Source organism: Notechis scutatus, chromosome 4 (assembly GCF_049901735.1).
Source record: "Notechis scutatus isolate UNSWTSFEM ecotype Mainland chromosome 4, rNotScu1.2, whole genome shotgun sequence".
NCBI classification, from domain to species: Eukaryota; Metazoa; Chordata; class Lepidosauria; order Squamata; family Elapidae; genus Notechis; species Notechis scutatus.
The window spans coordinates 32326354-32352180 of NC_142012.1; the positions used below are offsets into that span (position 1 = coordinate 32326354).

Consider the following 25827-nt stretch of genomic DNA (forward strand, 5'->3'; position numbering starts at 1 on the left):
AACTGGAAACGGACCCATTTCTGGCCTTCCCAAATTTCTGGGAGGCCCATTTTTCACCCTCCCCGAGCCTCTGCACATTCCCTGCACTTATCTACAGGCCATTGTTTTTATTGATTTCTTTTTTTGGGGGGGGGGACTGACAATTTGGTGAGTTCATGAAAATTAGCATAGTTTCATGGAAACTATGAACATGGAAATGGTTTGTGCTGTGTATTTACAGATTTTTTTTTCACTTCCTGGACTAGCATACTATTATCCCATCAAAATGTTAAGTAGCTCTAACTCTCCCTATCTTTCTGAGATTAGCCAAGATGCCATCCAGCAAGACTCAATTGCATGCTCCATATTAAAAATTCTCTTTCTCCGATATAAAATAGTCTGCCTTTTAATCCCTCATTGACAAGACATTCCATAGATAAGATCTGAGATTTCCGTTTGTATGTCTATTACATCCCATTATGTATTCTTCTGTAATCTTTAAAGTGTGATAGATTGAGAACCTTGTCACAATGCAACAAATCATAAAAATAATTTTGCTAGTCAAGCCAAAGGGACATCTATATAGTGATTTTCAATGACCAATCAAATTATATATAATAAAAAATATTAGAAAATAGTTGTTTTGAGATTTTATTTCAAAATTCCTGATACTTGAAGAACATTAATAAAACATTAATCATCTATAACTGAAATGGATTAGTTTCAATAGACATTCAAAATAATATAGAACATAGAAATACAATTACTTGATTAAAAAACATATCATGGATTTAAATGGCCTGGCTATTTTGTAAAGACAAAATTGAAAATCAAATAATATATTAAAATATATCACGTTTATACAATCTTCTTTCCCAGTCATCAGTCACCAGAAGAAAGGGCAAATGATAGGATTTTATGTTTGTGTGAGTAAATTTTCATGACAGTTTTGCAAAGCTGACTTATTGTCACATAAATATTATGTTGAACTATTCACACATGCTAAAACTACCTTGAGCTATTTAATGCATTTATAGCTGTTATAATCCTGCTCTCTTATATTTACTATGACTTCAAGAAAGTAGAAGAAATGGTGGATAACAGAATAGAATATTAAGAAAATTTTCCCTAAGAAATCTTTGGTCAAAATAAATTTTTCAAACATTGCTTCTTCTTTGATGTTCATAACAAGAAAGAAGACAATCAAGCAAATTATGTTTTCAGCCATTTTCTCTTTTTATTATACTAGAATAGCTTGGGTAAATCTAATCTTATTTTATGTTACCTTACCTTACCTTACCTTACCCTAATCTTATGACACTTAGAAAATTTTTGTATTGACAAATTTTCCATCTGTCCATTATACACAGTGAAAATATAATTACATATAATCTGCCAATACATGACAACATCCCAGGTTCCTGTGTTGAACTTACTGCCTAGGAAGGCCAACACCAGCTAAAGAACTAGCACTGTGATTTTACATTGTTGTGTATATAATAATAGTAATAGTAAGAAGGTAACAGACAGAAAATGCCATGTCTGCAAAGAAGCTGAAGAAACAGAAGACCATCTGGTTAGCTGCTGCAAGAATACCGTGATTTAGGCTGTACATAAAGTTGAGTAGAAACATATAAGGAAATTCAAATAATTTAAGTCATTATCTAGAGATGAACATCCAAGTCCACACTGATTATCATAGAAAGGAAATTGTATGTATAATTACATGGGGGAAATGACAAATATATTGCTACACTAAAATTGGTGGTTTTTCAACTGTTTATATGGTTAGATATCAATTCCACTTTTATAATGCCATGCTCAGCTTTTTTTCTTAATATATTATAATTTGTATTCATACTCACTGCCAGAATTATCTTTCCAAAGGCTAAAATCAAGTAACTGTATTTTATTATACAATTGTAACTCTGAAATTCTATACTGCCAGTGACACAAAAATCTTAAAGGAAAAGACCAATCAGACAATTTTACCTTTGATAAGTGATATGAATGAATTTTAATTCATTCTTGTCTGCCTTTGTATTTCTGCAAGCAATACCAAATTATTTTAATTTTTCTCTCTCACCTTATGCTTCTCTTATGTAATTACAATTTTTAATGTAGCCCTGAACTAAGAAAAAAAAACTGGATGAACCCTTCCAGTAACCATTATATAATATGTGCTACTTACCTTTGAATATAGTTTCTCATTTTTCAAGACTTCTTGTAAACATTATGCCACAATACCTCCATTGGTGGGTTTCAATTTTTTTTTACTACCGCTTCTGCGGGCGTGGCTTGGTGGGCGTGGCAGGGGAATGATACTGTAAAATCTCCAGTCAGAGGTGGTATTTGCCAGTTCTCTGAATTACTCAAAATTTCCACTACCAGTTCTTCAGACCTGGTCAGAACTGCTGAATACCACCTCTGAATACCTCCTAATGCTGGCTTGAAGCCAGAGGTGTTTACTCTGGTACAGGAAATTGGTAAAATTTCTATTGCTTCTGCTTCGTGTCTTTATGCTATATATTCCAATGAGAAGGCCCCTTGTGAATATCATAATTTTTCTTTCCAAGAGGAGGCATTTTATACCTATGGATGTTGTCTTCTCCATTATAATGAAAATATTTTATAAAATTTTAACTCCTTTTAAAAAGTCATGTCTTTCATCTCACAATAGAGATGTCATATCTCTTTCCTATAAATCTTGATTGTTATGTTGAAATGCCATAAGTGACATGCTGTCACATGATGTGACATATCACAATGCATCAGGTGATATGCAAATATGAATTTATTTTTTTCAACACAAAACAGAGATTATTGATTGAATTGCTTATTCTGATAGGCTCATTGTAGAGAAAATATGATCTAGTGGCTTCTTGCTTTCTAGCTTTGTTTTCATTTACTAAGTTTTGTTTTCAACATCCAAGGCTTTTACATCAAAATAACACATGGTTTTATGCTTACAAAAGTAGTGAGTTTTAATATCTATAATATGCACTGTGCACTGTGATAAAAGTTAATTAACGTGCTAGAAATTGGTAGCTTGAAAAGCAGTGTTGCTGATATCAGGAGGCTTCTGAGAATTATCATGTGTCATGCCCCTGTTGGAATCTGACTCAGAGGGGGAAGCCGACAGCTGACGGAAATTGAGAGTGTGGTTCTGTTGGCTGTGAAAGAAACTGGGGAAAGGCAAAGTCCAGCTGGGCAGAGCAGGGGAGAAGTAGAGCAAGGGAGAGGGAATTCAGAGGAAGACACAGGCCCACCCCCTCTTCATCCTAGGGCACGCAGGGAGGAGCAATGTGAGTTGCATGGCTTATGGAGGAGGAAAGGGCCCTGATTCCCTTCATTAGCTGCAGCTTGGAACACAGTGTATAAAAGAAGAAGCTGCGCACAGCAAGTTGTTGGGAACAAATGTGAATTTATCTGGTATCATCGTGGCTTATCTGTGTTCTTGGCATCTTCCCAACTGTGTGAGTTTTGCCATGCTTCCAAGGCTGAAATTCCTTCTCCTTCTCCTGCCCTGTCAAGTTAATTACTTCAGCTTTGGATTTTTATACGTACCTTGTTTTGGACTGAATTTTCTACAGTTAAAGGCTGTTCCTGGGAGAGAGTTTTCTCCAGCCATAGGTAATCTGGACACTGGGGCCAAAGTTGGAGATAATAAAGAGACTCTTATTGCTTATTTGACTCTGTTGCCTTTGTGCCACACCCCGGGTCATCACATCATGCTTGTTTCACTTATATAGAATGCTGGAGATTAAAACAAAAACAAAAATACTGCAGAGAAAGTGCCTGAGGTTAAAATAAAGAAAAGAAACAGTTTCAATCCATATTAAATAATTTTAACCTTCCCAGAAGTTAAACCATTCATTCATATAAAAATATATCCTGGAAGGAGACAATGGAAAACCACTTCCTGTATGGCTGCCAAGAAAAAACAAGCATATGCCTATGAAATTACCAGAAGTTGAATGTAATTCAATGGCCATCTTACTTCTATCTCATATGTGCCTAACAACATCCTATAATAAATGCCTAGGTAAAGAAATGTATGTGGTTTGTACATCGGATTGTCTCCTTTTTTATGACCTCAGTGTACTAAATAAAATTGTAGGAGGATATCCAAAAAACCTCTAAGGATGTGGAATGTAGAAAAGCTTCAGGATGTTCTGTTTGTAAACATAATATACGCAAAAATAAAAAATCCTAAACCTTCAATGAAGTATTTAATATTTTAAAGTTAACTTTATAACTGTTTCTTGGTTGTGTTGCATAATTATGCATAATTAAAGGATTATTTTTTCTCATACCTTTTTCAATAATATTAATTCAGAGTAATCTAGATTTACCACAAATATTTGCCCACATTGGGATATTGTGAACCAAACCATCTATAATGCAGATATATTTTCAGTTCTTATTATTGCTGCTATTGTTATTATAGATTTAATCTTCAATTCGATTCACAGTCTAGGACTGGTAAACTTAACAGATAATAACAGATGATCAGAGTTGGAAGGAACCTTATAGGTCATCTAGTCCAATCCCCGACCAAGCAGGAGAACCTATACCATTTCTGATAAATGACAGTCAAAAGATTCTGGGTAGTTCACAATTTCCAAAATATAATTAAAATCATTTAAAACATAACAATAATAATTGAACAACAAATAGAACTTCAAGGACCAAATTCTTGCTTTTAAGATATGATTTCAGATATGTTCTGTTGCTTTGTACTAATGCACATATCTTCACAATCATATGAAGTGCATTTGAAAATTATTGCAATAAATACATTGTGTGGTTCAGCTTCTATGCATTAACTTAATTATTATTCTTAGGAATATGAGAATATATAGAGAGAGTTTAAACATTTTAAGATGCAGCTCTGAAATTATTTTCAACCATGAATTAGCCACTTGACATTCTTTTAAAAGGTGACAAATCCAGTTCAAACAATGGAATTATTACCTGGCTTTTAGAAGAATGTTAAAATATTTTCAGTTATGAGCAATGAAAAAAAGGAAAGAAAAGCAAATGACAAATTGTATTTTCAGATTTTAAAGCAAAATAAAAGAGCAGAACAACACAAATGAGTGCTCTTGAGCTAATGGAATTATCTGTGAATTTTCTGTATCCAACTCAGAAAGGACACTAATTCCTTGGTTTGCTCTTTTGGAGCACTAAAGCCTGAATTGATATAATTATTGGCTTGGGTTGTTAGTGATTTAGGCCAGATGGCTATATGTTTCTAAAGTCCCAGTTGGTTGAATTAGGTTTTTCAGTCTGCCTATAAGGTTTGAGAATTTGAACTTTGAAAAGGCTGCAAACTTGTAAAACAGTATTATTCATGGGAGGCACAGTGTTCATCTGTGTGACTCACTACTAAATACATTCATTATAGCCATGTCTATTCTATGCAATTTGATACACAACATTGGTTTCTGAAAAAAAGAAGAAGAGACAATAGCATATAAACTGCTTTTGAATCCTTAAAAAGGAGAGTTCACACTGAGACTCTTCTGCTTTCTTTATTGGAAGAATACTCATAGTGACTTTGGTTGAATTCTGATGAGAACAACAGCCCTGGAGGTAGAGGGGCAGAGAAACAACCAAAGTTTTACATATCTAGGCCATGTTTGCAAAATTTGGAATAACAAACAAACAAACAAACAAATAAATAAAAATAAGGAAGGAAGGATCCAAGTTAGCACATAAAACAATCAAATGAACGAAAGGTGTGTGTGTGGGAGAATGAAGCACCATATATCTGAAATAAAATACATAGAAAAAGAGAAATAGAAACAATCCTTTGTAATCTTGGAAAATAATGTGTAAATTTCTTTATTCTGTATGCAGAACCAATCTCTGGTAATAATCAATTATATTTCTAATATTTAAAATAAGCATTCCCACCTATTCCATATATTAAGGGTAGAATAAGAGATCATCATCTCAGTATTTACTACATGGTTATATCATGTCTAGCACTTCTTCTTCTTCTTCTTCTTCTTCTTTTTCTTCAGCGTTTGTCTCGCGCTCTGGCAAGGTCCGCTATATATCATGTCTAGCACAGCATGACAAATCTGTACCTCTTGTGATGTTTGTAGGTGTCATCGTGTGTCTGTATATATTTGTACTTAAAAAAAAAAAAAAAACTTTAAAAAAAAATAGATTTGTATCCTTTTTTTTCCTTCACACACTGAAGGCTATATAACCCCCATTTCACTACCTGGTCCCCTCCAGCAATACTGTCTGTAGTCCGATCCATAGACAACCACTGGAATAAAATCAAGCATAGTGCTTTTGGGCCAAAGGTCTACAACTGTTGTCCAGCATTTTAACCACTATACATAATATGTAATATTTGTTCTTGACAGATGCATGTGAGTTTAAACCAGAGGTGGTATTCAACAGGTTCTGACCAGTTCTGGAGAACCAGTAGTGGAAATTTTGAATAATTCGGAGAACAGGTAGCAGAAATTTTGAGCAGTTTGGAATTCCATCTCTCACTGTCCCTGTCCCCATTTATTCTCTGCTTCCCGAATCCCAGCTGATCATCTGGATCATCTTTTGTTGCCCTGCACAGGAGAAGATAGCTGAAAAGCGGGATGGGGAGGGAATGGAGATTTTACAGTATCCTTCCCCTGACATGTCCACCAAACAACGCCCACCAAGCCACACCAGATCCAAGCCATGCCCACAGAACCAGTAGTAAAAAATTTTGAATCCCACCACTGGTTTAAACATTCATTAATAGGGCTGCCTATTGTTTGAAAGAAAGAAAAAAAGATCCGTGTGAAGTCCAAGAAATAGTCTCATAATCAGGGATGGAAATCTGATTGATGGAAAAACAGCGTTGCATCAGATGGACTTTTGTGGCATGATTTTTAATCAGTTCTGCAAAAATATTGATGATCCCTAGATGGCAGCACAGTCGTAAATAATACTGTAAATTTTCCTAGCCATCTAGAGGTTTCCCATATTTTTGTACCTCTGATCTGATAGCCCTAGAAAGAACAAAAGCAGATACTGCCAAAAACCACATGTAAATATCAGAGCTTAGGCTTGATTATTATAGCCAGATATTTACAATTGCAAGACAGTTCAAAAATCCATGAGCCAATGGCACTACATTTATGAATGGCAAATTCAATTTCAAAATAGTGAATGTCATTCAAAATGGCAATACATAATTATCTTATGTATTTTTTTAAAAAACAATCTCTCTTTTACTGATGGAGAATTTTTTCTTGTCCCAACTCCCAATTCCTGGAGGTGTGCTAGAAACATTAGATAAGTTAAAATGTAGAATTACCAGGACAATACCAACTTTAGAAAATAGAAGGCAATTAAAGATTGCTATTGTGATGAGCACAGTTGTAATTTATTCCTTCATGTTTGTCAAGAGGGGAAAGAAATGTACTTTTAAACACAGAAATGATGGGGACAAGACATAGCTTTTGCTACTGGATGATATGTGAACACTAAAGAATAGATAGTTTTTTTGCCAGAAAAAAACAAACACTTAGTGATTGGTGATCTCTGTGAGAATTAGACTTCTAAGCATGCCCATGCTGATACAGTCTGATAGTCAAATTGATCTGAAATAAAACATTCTGGACCCAGAAAGATGGAAAGACTCCAGCTGAGTGGAATACAATAGGAAAAGTCAGCTATATTCCACTCAAATAATGTAGAATCTGCCTGGCTGCTCATCCTTATATATTACTAAGGTAATTAAAGTAGCACAATGTAAGCAGATAAGCCTGTAGACCACACCTGAACTCATAACAATTTCAGTTCATATGTTCATAACTAACAAATGACAATTAATTATTCAGTCCAGAATCAGTTTGATTAAGTGGACATGGAAACCTTGCTCTCCCATTACATCAAATACATTCTGTGATGTATCCCATCTGCTTCATTCATAAATAGTTAAGCCACAGTAGTGTGTGAAGAGATGGATCTCAATTCCTACTTATAAATGAGTTCAACAATTAGCATTTCAAGTGTGGTTTTCCACATATACATTGTAGGTTTTGAGCAAATGCCCAATAAAATATTCCCATTTTGGGAAACATTTGTTTTAGTATTCTATTTTTAAAATTTATAGTATTAATTTAAGCTTCAAAACACTTCAAGTAGCTTCACAGGACAAAATATGAGATATAATTAGCAACCTGCAAAATAAAGAGGTAAAGCTTTAATTATTAAAAGTTGGAAAGAATAAAAATATAATAAGATAAAGGTAAAGGTTCCCCTCACACATACATGCTAGTTTTTCCTGACTCTAGGGGACAGTGCTCATCTCTGTTTCTAAGCTGAAGAGCCAGCGCTGTCTGATGATGATTCTGTGGTCATGTGGCCAGCATGAAATGCCAAAGGTGCACGGAATGCTGTTACCTTCCCATCAAAGGTGGTTTCTATTTTTCTATTTGCCTTTTTACATGCTTTTGAACTGCTAGATTGGCAGAAGCTGGGGCAAGTAACAGGAACTTACTCTGTTATGTGGCATGAGGGATTCGAACTACCGAACTTCCAAACCTTTCTGATCGACAAGCTCAGCCTCTTAGTCACCGAGCCACCCTTAAAATCCCCTTAAAAAAATAGTAATGTGGTACAAATGTATTTATTTTCAGGTGCCTCCAGACACAGTATTCCCACAGAGAGGTCATCATTTTCTGCCAAAATTTTCAGGTGCAAATATTTGTAAGAGTTCAAGGAAATGAACTCTTATTCATTTCTTTGAACTTAAAAAAATGTTAATTCACATTCAATATGGAAACGTCCATTGATTTATAATTCAGAGTTCAAACATTAATACGGTTAAACAAACTGGAACCCAATTAAGATTTTAATTGCTGATTAGTAATCATTATTTAGCATAAACAATAATTTTGAACTGATGTGGAAGTTCATGGGCCTTGGCTTCTTCCACTGATTCATTTCTGCCTGAGCCAAGTCAGTCCTAAATTCCTCTAATTCATTTAAGAGATATTGGCAACATTTTCTTAATTGTTCATTCCTGTGTATATTATAACTATCAACATAACTACACAAAAGAGGATACATAAGCTATAAGATATCTATACAGTAGGGAACAGAAGAAGCTTATTCTGAGATTATTATTGCAATACTGAGGTTTCATCTACTGCGTACTGTCAATGCTGTTTAATATACTTTTTTTTTCCAGTTTTTCAGACTGTAGTTTTTCCAGTCCTATCTGGAGATAGCAGGAAATGAACATGGGACCTTCCACAGTGAATTATGTGCTCTACTCAATTCATAGACTGATCTGTGTGGTCCCCAAATGCAACCTAGTCACTCACCAATAGTCTTTCTAGTTTCTAAAATGTGCTGGGATTACCACTATGGACTATCCCAAACTCTCAGCAAGTAACCAACCCCTATCTGACCCTTGTAATGGCTAAAAATGAAAGCATGGGTGAAGGATCAGAACTTCAAATTCAGGTGTCATACAAACCGTACTGGAAACTAAAGCTAAATTTGTAACCAAGTTTGAAATTATCTCAATTAATCTATATCATCAACCATTTTTTTTCCTTGCTAGGCATTATGATAGCAATAGTCCATGGGGCAAAGCTGCCAAAAATTATTATTTTTTTTTGTAAATTTTATTTGAGTTTTCACAAAAAGAAAAAAAAATACAAATAAAACATCTTTTTTGAAAGTAGCATAATCCTGGGTTACATTTCTTCGTACAGACACAAATTCAAGTTCATGCTCATTTTTATATTCTATTCCATATCTTATTACTATTTTACATTTTCTGCATAGCTTCTCCCCTCTTTTAATTTTCTCAATTTTATTTTAATTATCTCATCTCAATTCAAATAATTATATTTGTATTTTTTGTCTGTCCTGTTTCAATTATCTATTATCTTTTCTCATTAAACAAAATTTTTCCTGTAGTTACTGATTGGAGTATGATGCCTTTATATCTTTTAAGTTTATCCATTTAACTCTTATTTAGGCTTCAATATATACCCTAAAGTTATAACATTCAATATAATACATAACTTCCATTCGGATTCTGCTTGGTACATTCTTAAAATACACACTATATTCTTAAAAAAAGAAAAAATTACAAATGTATGTAATTAAAACAACACATTCCATTCCAATTCAATTCTATCATTAATATTAATGTTCATTAAAGTCTTAACTTCTTTAACATTACTTTTCAATTAAATATCATACTTCTATGGGAACAATTATAAGCTTTCCATAATTAATTCCCCCCCTCTTCACTTATATTTTATAAAACATTAACTAATTAAAATGTTCCTGTTCCTTCCTAATTCAATTTTCTCATTTATTTTATTTCACTTATTTTATTCACAAACATTTCACTAAATTACACTAACTATTTTATCCCCCATTTTAATCATACATTGTTTCCAATTTTCTAAAGTTATTTCTATTACTAATATAACAATACAATCTAATGTACCTTTACAGAATCCCTTTTTCAGTTAGATTTTCACCCATTATCTCTAAATAGGTCCTGTTTCTCTATATCTTGCTCCGGTCCTTTGTAACTACTTTTCCTTTCCTTCTTCCCTCTCTTCTTCTCTTTCCCCCTTTTACCCCCTTGTCTCTCTACCTCTATTTCTCTCTTCTGTATTCCCCTTTTCTGTTGCTTTCCAGTATTATACTTATTTTTTGAATTATTTTTCTTTTCTTTGGTTGTTTTTTTAAATCTTGAATTCTCCATTCTCTTCCCCCGCTTTCCTTTTTCTTCCCCACATAAAATTACTTGTTCATTAAAGATGGCTTCTTCTTTGTCCCAGTCTTCTTGTTTTGCAGACGTTTCTTGTTGTTTCTCATAGTTCCAAATCTCCATTTCTAAGAATTGAAAAACGAAGCCAAAAGAACCCTTCCCTTCTTGTGCATCTTCTTTGTACTTTTTAAGTTCCGTTTTCAATTCATCCAGAAGTGGTGTCATTGTATAAATTTTTAAACAACTACCCGATTAATTTTAGTCATTCAAATGTAATAACCAAGAATCCAAAGATCACCAAATAATCCAAATACACGCAAGCTGTTTCTTTTTGTTCTTTTTTTTCACTTTCTCTTCTTGGGTTACTGTTTAGTTACAAAGTTTCAGTTAAAAATGTATCTTTTAGAAGTCTTGTTGAAGTTTTACTGTAGATTCTTTTTAATTCCAGGCAGTCTCCTCCCTCTTCCAGATCCTGCCCTTATTTTTTCTCTCCCTTCCTGCTTATGAAAAAAAAAATTAGTGTCCAGAAATCTTTATTATCCCTTTGGCATTTTATTTTATTTTCAGCTTAATTGCCTATTGATGTCAAAGTGGATTTTTCTGATTTCTTATTTAAGTCTCTTAGTTGTCAGTATAGGGAAGGAGAGAGAAGAAGAAAAAAGCCAAACCTTTCCCTTTTCACTTTCCTTCGCTGCTTCCGACTCTTCTTTGGGAGCGATGTTATTTTTTTGTAAGTTTAAATTTCAGGGTACCTTAGTTGTTGCTTTCACAATTTAACCTGGTCAGCCAAACCTCACTTCTTATCTTCCTCCTGCACATTCTTTTCCGGTTGAGTTCTTCTTTGTGGTGGCCATTTCTGACCACCGCTGCAACCGCCATCGGGAAAGGGAGTAAAGGCCAACTGAGCATGAGAGATGTGGCTCTCCTCAACCCTGCTGGCAGTCTCCCCCCTCTTCACCACCTCTACAGGGTGGCTTAGCCCCGAAACCAGCCGGCTTGGGGCGCTCCAGCAGCAAGCCCAGACCAAAACTGCACGATCGCGGATTTCTGTCTGTTGCCGAAGAGACTTCGGAAGGCCCAAAGCTGCCAAAAATAATTGACTTCAAACCGGAAGGCCCAAAGCTGCCAAAAATTCTTAAAGGACTATAAGAAATGAAATTTGGTTATGTTGGAATAAATGTCGACCTGGGTTCAGTTCCAAGTGGGAAGAAAAACACTGGAAACATGGAGACTGTTTGGAAGGATGGTTTAATGGTGGACAGGACCACATGGTTTGAAATCCTGGGCAAAACTGAGCACATGGGTGAGTGAGAGAGATTTATACCTTCTCTTGGGCCTTGAACTTGTGTCCTGTTCCTGTGAAAGAAATGTATTCTGATTGGTTATCAGACTCTCATGCGGCCATGCTTTGTAGATTGTCTTGAGTTCCAGACTTGGTTGCATCTTGCTGGGTGATGTAATCTTCCTAAGTGCCATGTGGTGAGATAGGTAGAGAGCTAATCATATCATGTCCTGAGACCCATCTCTTAAACCCATTACCCTACAGGGAGCTGCTTTGTCTTTAAAAACATGTTTCTCTTTTCTCATCCAGGGAAATATAATATTCTGCCTTTTTAATATTTCCTAGAATATTTCATTCTTCTAGGAGAGGGGTGGGTGCTAACTTTCTACAGTTCCAAAGAAATAAATGAGAACTTGTAGAGATATAGCGTGGTGCAGTGGTTAAGCCGTTTGACTAGAACTGAGAATCTTCAGGTCTACCTGTGTTGGAGATTTTGAGCTAGTAATTAGGACAATACCTCAGAGCAGTGATCCCCAACCTTTTTTATGCCGCAGCCCGGTACCAGCATCAGCTGGGCGCCGCGGCCCGGTACCGGCATCAGCTGGGCGCCGCCATCTTTTGATGAAAAAGTGCTTCCAGTGACCTCACCGGAAGCACTTTTTCATCAAAAAGATGGCGGCATGCGCTCGGTGAGCTTTTCCGGGTAGAAATGGCTTTCTACCCGGAAAAGCTCACGAGCGAGCGCCGCCATCTTTTTGATGAAAAAGTGCCCGGTGAGCTTTCTACCCGGAAAAGCTCACCGGAAGCACTTTTTCATCAAAAGATGGCGGCGCCCAGCAAACCAGCGGCCCGGTAGGACTTGTTCCACGGACCGGGACCGGTCCGCGGACCGGTGGTTGGGGACCCCTGCCTCAGAGTGTTGTGTTGTAGGGGGAAAATGACCAGGGGGAGTGCTATGAACACCATATGGAGTTCCTGAAGAAAAAGCAGCCTATAATTCTAGCAAATACATGAATAAAATAATAAAACAAAATAAAATAAATTCTCCTTTGGAAAATGCTGGCCTGTTTTTCTAATATCCTATCCCAAAGATATTTTAAACTGATTTCACACATGGGCCAAATGTTTTAGCATGCCTCATCATGTCAAAGACAAAGGCTGCTTTTAAAACAAAGAGGCTTCTGAAGTTGTGAAGTCTGTTTTATAGTAAGAAGAAAGAAAAGGCTTTTGTGGAAGATAACATACCTACAAAACATTGTCAGATAGAAAAGAATGTGTGAAGCTAAGGGCTAGGCTCTTGGTTTTCTTTTGCAGGCATTTCATTACCAAGCTATAAAAGGAAGAATCCAAGCTCATAGGGCCAAGAGCCCAACAATGTCAAAGCTATATAGCCTTTTTCTGAAACCAAGAAAAGAAGAAAACCACAAATGGATTTTTCTTGACAGTAAAATGAAGGGAAGCATAAGATTAAAAACCAAATTCTCTTGTTGGCAAAACATTTTAAGTAAAATATCAAAAGGATCAATTTCTTGAAAGCGGCCAAAGGGAGGGAGGACAAATTCTTGATGAAGCAAACTTACTCCTTATTCCTTTGGAGGCTTGGTTTGCCTTTTAACCAAAACCTGAATATGCCAGGATATTAATGAAAGCTCTCGTTCAAATGACAAAGAAAGAAGCTCACCCCAACCGAAATCTTCGTAAAAATGGGAGAACATGAAGTTTGATTTTAAGACATTCTTCAGCAATTTGTTTCCTTTTGTGGTAGTGGGAGGTGAGGGAGAGAGGAGGGTGGAAGCCGCTCCCACCTCCCTCCTCCCTCTTTTTTGGGGGGTCTATGAGCATGTGTGACTTCACTGTCCTTTGATTTGGAAGCAAGCTGATTGGCTGGAAGCGATTCAACACATCCAGCCGGGCAAAAGCTTTGTCTGAGTTGAAGTGAAGTTCCAACGATTTTTTTTTAGACGGGAGTCAGCAATCTTAGTCGTCAGAAGCTGAGGAGAGAGGGCGTTAAGAGGGGTCTCTTCGGGAAGAAACCGCGCCGCCGCCGCCGCCGCCGCCGCCGTGCAGCCTCGGCTCCTTTCCCTCGGCACTGGGTGAATAATAGCTGCAGCGGAAGGAAGAAGCCTTGATGTGCAAAGCTCTTGGACGAGAAGAAGCGGAGGAATCCGAGCCGGCTTGCCTACGGGATGTATAGTGGGAGCTCCGCCGCCTCGGTCTCGCTGTAGGCAACTTTTTCCTGAACGGCTGGGACGTGGCATCCGTTTCAGAAGGAAGGTTTGCAAGCGCGTTTTGTTTTTTTCTCTCTCCTTTTTCTCCCCTCATTCCTCCCAATTTCCAAAGAACCAAATGGACGTTGGGTTTGAAGGGTCGAGATTAAGTTAAGCGAATTGCTTTGTAACTTGTTTGGCAGAAAGACCCCTCGGGAGCCTATGCCGATGCCGCGTTTGGGTCGAAAAATGCACTTTAGGCTTCTCTTTGCACTGACAACCGTCCTGTCCTGCTGGGAAGGCGCAGCGGGCAAAAATCTGAAATACAGGATTTATGAGGAGCAGAGGGTTGGCTCGGTCATTGCTAGGCTTTCGGAAGATGTCGCCGATGTTTTGTATAGGCTGCCTAATCCTTCTTCGGTGCGGTTCAGAGCCATGCAGAGGGGGAATTCTCCGTTGCTGCTGGTTCGGGAAGACAACGGAGAGATCAGCATTGGAGCTAAAATTGACCGGGAGCAACTCTGCCAGAAAAACTTAAACTGTTCCATAGAGTTTGACGTGATCACTCTGCCGACTGAACATCTGCAGCTTTTCCATGTGGAGGTTGAAGTGTTGGATATTAATGACAATTCGCCTCAATTCTCCAGAGCTCTTATTCCTCTTGAAATCTCGGAGAGTGCAGCCGTAGGTACGCGGATTCCTTTGGATAGTGCTTTTGATCCAGATGTTGGGGACAATTCCCTCTACACATACTCCCTTTCGGCCAATGATTTCTTTACCATCGAAGTTAGAACAAGGACAGATGGAGCCAAATATGCAGAGTTGATTGTGGTGCGGGAACTGGACCGGGAGCTGAAATCAAGCTATGAACTACAACTAACTGCCTCTGATAATGGTGTACCTCAGAGAAGTGGATCATCTCTCCTGAAAATCAGCATTTCAGATTCTAATGACAATAGTCCACTTTTTGAACAACAGACATACATAATTCAGCTTTTGGAAAATTCACATGTTGGCACATTACTTATAGATCTCAATGCCACTGATCCAGATGAAGGTGCCAATGGCAAAGTTGTCTACTCCTTTAGTAGTCACGTGTCCCCCAAAATTATAGAGACTTTTAAAATGGACTCTGAAAGGGGTCAACTAACTCTTCTCAAACCAGTGGATTATGAGACCTCCAAATCCTATGAAATTGATGCTCAGGCACAAGATTTGGGTCCAAATTCAATTCCAGCTCACTGCAAAATCATTATTAAGGTTGTTGATGTGAATGACAACAAACCTGAAATCAATTTAAACCTGATGTCTCCAGGAAAAGAAGAAATCGCTTATATTTCTGAAAAAGCATCCACAGAGACTTTTGTGGCCCTTGTTAGAGTGCAAGACAAAGATTCTGGACTGAATGGAGAAGTGGTTTGCAAGCTTCATGGACATGGGCATTTCAAACTTCAGAAGACGTATGAGAATAACTATTTCATCCTAACAAATACTACTTTGGATCGAGAAAAGCGATCTGAATATAGCCTGACAGTCATAGCAGAAGACAAAGGAACTCCAAGTCTTTCTACAGTGAAACATTTTACTGTCCAGATCATTGATGAAAATGACAACTCACCCCAATTTCAGACAAATAGATATGAAATTGTAATTTTGGAAAATAATTCTCCAGGTGCATATATCACCTCTGTTACAGCAACTGATCCAGATCTGGGAGATAATGGGCAGGTGACTTACACTATCTTGGAAAGTTTTATTTTGGGAAGTTCCATAACTACATATGTGACCATTGATCCCTCTAATGGAGCCATCTATGCACTTAGGACTTTTGATCATGAGGAAGTAAGCCTGATAATCTTTATGGTTCAAGCTAGAGATGGAGGAAGTCAACAGTTAGCTAGCAATACAACAGTGGTACTAACTATTATTGATGAAAATGATAATGCTCCTTTGATTGTGGGGCCTGCACTGCACAACAATACAGCAGAGATTTCAATCCCTAAAGAAGCTGACAGTAACCATTGCATCACTAGGATAAGAGCCACAGATAGAGACTCAGGGGTTAATGCAGAGCTAAGCTGCACATTAGCAACTAGCAGTGAAGAAGGCCTCTTTGTGATGGATCCACAGACATGTGACATTTATCTTAATGCTAGTATTGAATCTGTTACATCAACAGAATGGGAACTTACTGTGGTTGTTAGGGACAAAGGAAGTCCTCAACTGAGTACCAAAGCACTTCTGAAATGCAGTGTTGTTAAAAATATCTATCAACTTTCATCTACAGAAGCCACATACCCAAGCCAACCTCCTCTAGATATTTCCATGATCACAATAATATCCTTAGGAGCAATATGTGCAGTTTTGTTGGTGGTCATGGTAGTCTTTGCTACAATGTGTAATCGTGAGAAGAAAGACACCCGGTCTTATAATTGTCGTGTTGCAGAATCCACATACCAGCATCATCCCAAAAGGCCATCAAGACAGATTCACAAAGGGGATATTACATTAGTGCCTACCATTAATGGTACTTTACCAATCAGATCCCACCACAAAGCTTCACCTTCATCATCTCCAACACTAGAAAGAGGGCAAATGAGCAGTCGACAAAGCCATCACAGTCACCAGTCTTTAAATAGTCTGGTGACCATCTCATCAAATCATGTACCAGAGAATTTCTCTCTTGAGCTCACTCATGCTACTCCTGCTGTTGAGGTAAGATCATACATTGCATTAAATAAAAATTCACCTAAATAAGTAAATCCTATGTCTATTTAGTACAATAATTTTCAATGTTTCATTTCAGTTATTATATATGATGACTGTACACACCTATATTTATGATATGTTTATACATATCCAGAAATTCACTAGGAAAATAAGTTGCAGTTTCCCAAGTACCTCCCCCTCTCTATATGTACACAGTATGTATTGGATGATATTTTCATTTCTTATTATACCATGGGTAAAAAAATATAACCAAATTATGGAATTCCAGCTCTGAATGTGATTTTAGTTTCTGTACAAATCACAAAACCATGAATAATAGGCTGGCTAGATCTTGGTACTCTTGCTTTCCAAATCCCAGATGATCACTTGATGGGAACAAAGTATATCATTTCATTGTACCTACTGGTGATCCAGAGTTTTGCAATCTATATTACCCTAAATTGTAGTAATTGGTGCAATATTAACTAAATTGGTTAACATTTAGTTAATATTGATACGATATTAACTGAATTTTAATAGCCTACCAGTAATATTAGTCTAGAAAGGACTAATATATTTTAAAATTAGTTCTTAGAAATCCTTCCAGGATGTAAAAATCACATGTTGTTCTATGCTTCAGTATTTCAATATACTTATAATGTATTTGCATATTTAAAGGGGACAAAAGAATGAAGAAATATATTACTAACACTAATGAAGTTTTAACTACATCTGTTCTAACAGCTTGTGTCAACTGTACATGCAAATTTTTAATGAATGTGTTTAAGGCCTTTGAGCTCAGAGCAGTTAAATAGCTAATTTTTCACTGACTTCAGTAGAATTAAAATTATTTAGAGCCAAACACTTGAATTTAACTAGCTTAAGGTTCAGAATTAAGCTTTTTATATGCTTTGGATCATGAGGCTAAGTTACAAGGCTAAAGTATATCTAATACACTAAGATGTTTATAACTGTCTTTTATATTGGACTAAATTCTGTTTCTTTCTTCTGGCAGATTATTTTAACAGACACTTTATGGCAGGGGTGTCAAACTCAAGACCAGGGGTCAGATCTGGCCCACAGGGTGCTTAGATCTAGACCGCGAGGCTGTCCTGGAAACAGTGAAGGACTGGCCTGCAGTGCCTTTGCCAGTGAAAATGAGCTACATTTTCGGCTCCAACAGCCTCCTGCAACCCTCTGTCAGTGAAAACGGAGCTTGGGAGGGTGAGTATGGCCAGCTCAATGTCACTCATGTATGGGGTGCCTGTAGTGTCCCGAGTGCTCTGCCAGAGAAAATGAGCTCCTGAGCTCTGTTTTTCCTGGCAGAGGGTTGCAGGAGGCTGTTGCAGCCAAAAACGGAGCTTGGGAGCCTGTTTTCTCTGGCAGAACACTGAGGCTACCACAGGCCCCCCTGATATGAGTGTTGTCAAGCTGGCCATGCCCACCCTGGCCAGACTCCCCACCCCGCCCGAGGTCAAACACAACCCTGATGTGGTCATTAATGAAACTGAGTTTGACAGTCCTGGTTTATGGTTTAAAAAAAGAAGGACATAAATATACATAGATTTTCTTGGGCAGTTATATGGATAGATTTTCTTGGGCAGTTGTAAGGATTAATTTTTTCCTGCTGTTGTGTGTTTCATAACAGGTGTCTCAGCTGCTCTCCATGCTTCATCAAGGCCAATATCAACCAAGGCCAAGTTTTCGAGGCAACAAGTATTCCAGAAGTTACAGGTAAGGATTTTCTTTGGTCAAAGTCCAGAGTAACATTATCAGAGGGTATATAGGCTTAGCTCATGAGCTAAAGAAGCCCAGTTCAACCCACATCTCTCTTTTGTTTTATCACAGATATGCCCTTCAAGATATGGATAAGTTCAGCCTGAAAGATAGTGGTCGTGGTGACAGTGAAGCAGGAGACAGTGATTATGATTTAGGGAGAGATTCTCCTATTGACAGACTTCTTGGAGAAGGATTCAGTGACCTTTTCCTTACAGATGGGAGAATTCCTGCAGGTAAAGATTCAGTGAAAATTAAACAGCCTATTTTCAGCATTCTCAGACAATGATACAAAGACAAATTTGTACTGGTGAAAAATAAACTCTTTTATCTTCTTTTTACTCCTATACTGGACAACACCTAGAACTTGCTCGAGGTTTTAAAAGCAATACATATTTGCGATATAAAGGCTTAAAAATTTGTCTAAACCGTCATACTCACAACTCTCTGGAATACAGTTCTATCCTATAAATGGTCTCTAAATTTTCGCTAAAGTGAATTGAATCCCCTAAATTGTAAGAAGACATCAAATGTTAATGGCAAATAGATATTGTTTGATGTTAATGTTAATGGAAAGTAGTTTACTATAATGCTTGGACTACAACACTGTTAATCATACTACTGTTAAATCACAAGTCTATGTCTATGCTTGACTTTCTGGCATCCTTCTCTGATCTTGGCACATTTTATGATGTTTGTTTACTGGATGTGGCCAAAATAATTGGATTTTGGGGGGAAGTTAGAGTTTGGAGAGTTAAGTACTTCTCAAATGCCTTGCCCCATGGTGTGAACATCCTTGTCACTTTGATGATACCATGACAAATCAAACATACCTATGACAATTTGAGACCAAATAAAAAACAATGGGTTGCAAAATAATATCTCAGTTGTAAAAGAAACCACCATTAGAGCTGTAAACTTTACAATGGAAATCTTACTTTGTTCTCATAGTAAGTATAAACCAGTTTTTATAGATTAAAGATCCTGTTTTAAATTAGACATGGGTTGGTTAATTAGTTATTGTTACTAAGTTGGATGGGTAACAAGTGGATTGCTTATGAATGTATTGGTCCATGGACTCCATATTAAAGATTACAGATGTATACAGGGTTATAGCATGATAATTTTTTCTGTATATTTTAAGAACACTAAATATTTTGGTATTCAGGTGTAAAATATAACATCCAACTAAGATCTTGATACTTATAAGGGAACCGTGTCTGATTGCTGTGTTTTTGTTTCATCTTGCAGATGTTTAAATCTAGTGATAAAGCCTATTGTTAGTGTAGCTATTTGTATTCTTACTAAAATCATATTTTTCTCCAAATGTTAGTTTTCCAAATGTGAGGGCATAAGGTCATCATTATAGGCTTTCTGGTTCATACCAAGGTCTACCTTAGTACAGCATCTGCTTCACAAGCCAGGTGCTCACAAGCAGGAGATAGATACATGCAGCTTTTCTACTATTGTTCTCCTGCAACTGCATGGGGAATACTGCTTCCATTCCAGAGATAATGATAAATCTTAAATACTGATACACATGATGGACCTATCTTCCATACATCTACCCAACCCCTTTTCAAATCATTCAAATCACTGGCCCTCACTGTGCATCATGATAGGTATAACCAGAATCATGCATTGGAGTTCATAAAGCAAATCTCTGTTTAATTACAGTAGAAAAAATGCAAAGATTTGAGTGCTTAACTAAATTAATATATTAATATCACATTATATCATTAATATAATTTGTTCAAAGACTATCTACTTTTATCCTTTCAGGCTGCTGGTGTTTTGCATAGTTGTCAAATACAAATATTTGGTTATAATCCCAAATTATTTATATATATAAGAGCAAGTATGGTGCAGTATAATAGTCAACATCTTGAATTATGATGGGTAAATGCACTGTCAAATACATTCTTAGCCATGACTTTGGGCTAAGCTTCTCTCAACTAAATTTCCATTGCAGGTTTGTTCTCACAGGAAGACATGGAGAAGGGACTTCTACCTTGCAGAGTACAATATATATTTACCAAACAAAGATGCTTTGAAGTTTATCAATAAATTCTAAAACACATCCATTTAAATTTTTTTCTATAAAAGTCTATAACAAGAATAATAGCAATAACAAAAGCACTTGCAGTATATACCATTTCATAGTTACAAAGTCAGCATATTGCCTCCAAATATTTGGGTCTTCATTTTACATACCTCAGAAGGATAGAAGGCTGAGTCAGTCTTGAGGTGGTCAGGATCAAACCAATCACAGTTGGCTGAATAAGCCTCTAATACTGCATTCTAACCACTGCACCACCATGGTTTAAAATATAGCAATTATAAGAAATTCAAGTACATATTCTGAAATTAAATGAGTAATATCTGATATATGGAGTTCTAGATTCTGTAGATCTAGAATCTAAATAGAAGCTATTTGTCTATATTAAAATATATAGAGCAAAATGGAATGCAACAAAGTGATTTATGAAAATTAATGACAGGAGTTGATGTCACATTGCTCTCTTATTGCCATTATTTAAGAAAAAAAATGGACAACTTAGATTTTTGAAGTTGATCAAAAACTCTAGTTTGAAGTATGCTCAAAATTAGGACAGTCTTTATAATTAGGCTGTTCTATTCTTTTCTGACTAGCAAAACGATAGTTTCAGCAAAAGTTATGAGAAAAATATTTGAAATAAGATATAAACAGGCCAGTTAGTAACATTTCATATAACTATAGTATCAAAGTAACACAAACATGAACCAATATTTTACTACTTTAAAATTCTAAATATAATCAAATAAATAATTAAACCACGATTAGACTGGATGTATACTTTATTTCATTTTAAAGGGAAATTAAATGAAATTTAGCTTTTGTTCTTACCTTCATATAGTTCTTTGGAGTATAATGCCATTCAGAATGTCATTAAAAGGCCAAACTTGACAAAATTAAGCATTACTATTCTAAGATTCAGTGAAAGAGACCAAAGCGCTGATTTATTAAATGTGTTTTTTGAGCAGAAAATATATGTATGTTTGTTCAAACTATTTTTAAAATTAAGGTTTTAAACAGTCAAGAGTAACATCTTGAACTGGGCCCGAAATCTTTCAGATTTTTAACATCTGGTTTCACTTTGCTTTCAGCAATGAGATTATGCACAGAGGAATGCAGAGTCCTTGGGCATTCTGACCAGTGCTGGATGCCACCCCTGCCTTCCCCATCTTCTGACTATAGAAGCAATATGTTTATACCAGGAGAAGAATTTCAGCCTCAGCAAAACCAGCCACCACAAGAGGAGGAGGATCATCAGGAGGTTGAATCATCTGAAAAGAAGAAGAGCTTTTCAACTTTTGGCAAAGACAATCAGAATATGGAAGAAGCAGCTGACATATGTACCTCATCTCTCCTCTCTGAAATGAACAGCGTCTTTCAACGTCTCTTGCCTCCTTCATTGGATGCTTACACAGAGTGCAATGAAATAGAGCCTCCCAGCTCACTAGAACGCAGGAAAGGACATTTGCCAGCCAAGACTGTAAGCTATCCACAAGGGGTGGCAGCCTGGGCAGCCAGTACTCATTTTCAAAACCCTGCAAACAGCACTGGGCTTACTTTGGGAACTCATTCAGGTGCCCAGCCCTCTTCAAAATGGCTACCTGCCATGGAGGAAATTCCAGAGAACTATGAAGAAGATGAGTTTGACAATGTGCTTAACCACCTCAGTGATGGTAAACACGAACTCATGGATGCTAGTGAACTGGTGGCAGAAATTAACAAGCTGCTACATGATGTCCGGCAGAACTAGAGTGTCTTATTTCATAGCATCTTAATTTTCCATATTTTTGGAAAATGAAGAGATGAGAATCCATAATGAAAAGAACTGGCATTGCCAATTAGTTACATTTATCATAAATGTGTCTGTGTATGTTGAATCCTAAAATACTGTATTTTCATATGTACACAATGCAAGTGTGATTATCTTTAACTGTATTTTAAAAATACATTTGTATCTTATATTTATGCATAATTTAACAAATAAATTTTATTTTTGTACTCCCATGGCAAGCATGTTTTCCTACATATAAGCAGCTGACACCATTTGTGTCAACGTACAGTATTTCTATCACAAGTGTATAAATACTCAAAAGGTAAGGATGCCATTTTCCATGGGTTTCTCCACAAGCGTTTAATGTTATGATACAAAATTGAATCAATTGAAACTTTATCCAAAAGGAAATTTTAATAATTAATGATCTAAAATCTTGTTGCAATGTTTCAATTCTTATAATAAAGAGTTGTCAAATTTCTGGAAGCCTAGATTTTTTTTTAATTTTCAGACTTGGATAATTCATTCTCCTGTATAATTAAAAAGGAAAGAAGTGCATTATTTTGATTGTAAATAACAACCTAATTCCAAATGGTCAAATAATTTCAGCAATGAAATTGTGTATATTTTACATCTGTGTTGTATTTAATTTAATTTAATTTTGCATATAGATTTAACTGGTCCACTTAAGTTAATTGTACAGCTCTGTTTTGGTTAAGTTTCCTTTTATGTATTGGGTCTAATTTTCCTTTCACTCTAGCCATGCTGTGTGGTCTGGGTTTTTTTTGCTTTGCTTTGTTTAATGTTTGCATCTGTTCCATTATTGAAGTATGAGGTATAAATGATGCTAATATACATTTTTAACTAGCATTGAATCTGACAACTAGCATTGAATCTGACAGACAAAGTTGTCTGCCAGAAAAAGCAAAGTTCAAAACTAACAAAGTTATCCCACACATATGTTTCAAGTTAATAGGCTCCTTCTAAATAAATAAATATCACTTATTGGTTCAACCAAAATCTAAAGCTAGTATTGACAACTGGCTAGAAAAACTATGATATGTCCAAATAACTGTAGGCAAGCATGGGTTTTCGAGGTAGATTATTTTTCTTTCAGTGTGGTTCATTGTGCAGGAAGAAAGAGAATCAGATAACTGTTTTTGGTGTTGTTAGAAGGTAGAATATTATCAGCAGTTGATTTACTTTTATTATTATATTTTTCACAATGGTGAAGATCCTTCTAGATCACTAGTTGTTAAACTCAGGTTGATTACTCCAAGGAAGGTAATCTGGGATTATCCTGGGGCTAATGGTGCAATTTGTTATTTTTGTTTGTTTGTGTCAAGGATCAATTTGGGACTGGCACCTGGGAAAACTTCCGTAGGGTTTTTTGGGGGGAGGGGGTGATGGAGAAGAGTATAATGACATTGTGCAACATCATGAAAGGGGTAAGTGGGTCAACAGTTTAGAAATGATTGGACTTCAGTGTTCTGCTTCAAGAGTTAAAATAATATTACTGATGAAGAGGATTCGTGTATAGTGGCATTTTCTGCTCTACTTCAGACAGAGACAGGTCTTGGATCAGCCTTGAAATTTTGCATAATTCATCTTACTTTTATTTTTAATCTATTTATATATACACATATGAAATGAAGAGTCTAGCTCAAAGCCACCTGTAGATATGAATACAAAAGAGTTAAATCTTTTCCTTCAACTATTTCTTTTGTTTGCTAATTTGCTTCACATAGTTATGTTTTGAAAGAGGCATGTGTATGTTCTCATGTGTATTTAGTGTAACATGAGAACATGGATGTCAATCTATGCCATGTAGTTAATATAATCCAGAGATACATAGCAAAGTTTTCTGGCTACATGTAAAACGTAGATCAAAAAGCTAGAGTTGTGGTCAAATTATTAAATTCATAAACATTCCCATATTAAATATGTTCCATTTGTTGATTTGGTTTTAATTAATTTTACTTACAACATGTCATTACTGTTGTGACCACATCTTATGTGATCTGTCTCAGCCAATTTCTAGCTTTTTTCTAGAAAAAAACTGCAACAGATGTAGATAACTTGGTATTGTATCCTTAAAGATTTTCTGGTTTGTTGTTGTAAACATTAGGGTTGATAAGAATAATTGGCCTCCTTGTTTCTCTTGTGTATTATTTGGCTACACTGTTTAATATAAATATCTCTAAGCTTTGAATTTGAAACTGGAAACTATACATGCATACGTATTAATTCTACAAATGCGTTAAACTCCATACCTTTCCAGAATCTGTCTTCAGCTTGCAGCTTCTTCTGTGGTGTTATGAAGAGAAATTCAGGGTGTCAGACAATGATATTTTTATCCTTATGCATAATTTTGCTCAACTTTATTTCTAGAACCAGTAAAACCAATGCTTTTCAGCAGAGCCAAGTATGTAAGAATTTATCCCCCTGCAAAGAGATGATAGAGGAAAAGTATCAAGACTAAAAGCCTTTTTTTTTTCATTTTGAGCTTCAAAGCAATTTTCCACACTCATATCATTGTAGAGATAAGCATATGAATTGTTGGAAAGGCAGGATAGCCAAAACCTTCTAGGGAATTAAATGGTATTGGAAGAGTTATTTATCTACCAAGGGGAGAGAAACTTCTACCTTTTCCTCCACCTCCTCTGAAAATTATATCTGCAGTAATAAGTTGAAAATAAGATTCAGGAGTTACAGTTGAGATGTGACTGAGAAAATTACATTTGAATGAATTTCAATAAATATATTAAGCTTTTAGATAGCATGTGGGAACTAGGCAAGGAATCACTAAGCAAAGAAGGAAATGGCTGCATTTTTCATAAGCATCCAGCTTTGCAGCATATTGGAGAATGAAATAAACACAGCAGGGATTCAGTGGCAATTTCCAACTATGTAAAGATAGAAAATACCAAGGAGGAAAGATGCCAACAGTAAAATGTAGGTATGTGCAGTTACCCATCAACCTCAAAAAAACAAAGGAGAATTGATACAAGCCATCATTTTGCCAGTAACTATAGTGCCGATACTAGAGAAAAAACTGGCTCAGTGAAGCTATACTGGCATTTATACTGCTTCATTGATATTCCCTATTCTGTCACTAATGTCTCTGAATTGTCTGCAAGGTAACACATGCTGAAATCTAATAGATTTATGCACTGTGAACTTGACCTTGTGAATATGTCAAAATAAGGGGGAAACATTACTTTAGTATCAGTACCAATTCACCAAAAATGAATTAAGGCTAACTCACTCATGGCCTGGGAATATTATGAA

General features: G+C 36.3%; 1 protein-coding gene across 2 annotated transcripts; it reads left to right on the forward strand.

Annotated features, from left to right (window-relative positions):
* Positions 1-13851: 13851 nt before the first annotated feature.
* PCDH18 (protocadherin 18) lies at positions 13852-23017 on the forward strand. 2 transcript variants are annotated; one of them, XM_087963130.1, is made up of 4 exons: positions 13852-16939; positions 18582-18667; positions 18782-18945; positions 20682-21997. In XM_087963130.1, exons 1-4 carry the CDS (start codon positions 14447-14449, stop codon positions 20774-20776), a joined length of 2838 nt encoding a protein of 945 aa, XP_087819256.1. In that variant the 5' UTR covers positions 13852-14446; the 3' UTR covers positions 20777-21997. The 2 variants fall into 2 exon arrangements, with proteins under 2 accessions (XP_087819256.1, XP_026524635.2); XM_026668850.2 differs by having other exon boundaries at positions 13878-16939; positions 21857-23017.
* Positions 23018-25827: the final 2810 nt, after the last annotated feature.

Excerpts from the sequence above, each read along its gene's own strand:
- PCDH18 (XM_026668850.2), top strand. The coding sequence starts at position 14,447 with ATGCCGATGCCGCGTTTGGGTCGAAAAATGCACTTTAGGCTTCTCTTT. Across the intron at positions 16,940-18,581 it reads ATGCTACTCCTGCTGTTGAG|GTGTCTCAGCTGCTCTCCAT; the intron begins GTAAGATCATAC and ends GTTTCATAACAG. Across the intron at positions 18,946-21,856 it reads AGATGGGAGAATTCCTGCAG|CAATGAGATTATGCACAGAG; the intron begins GTAAAGATTCAG and ends CTTTGCTTTCAG.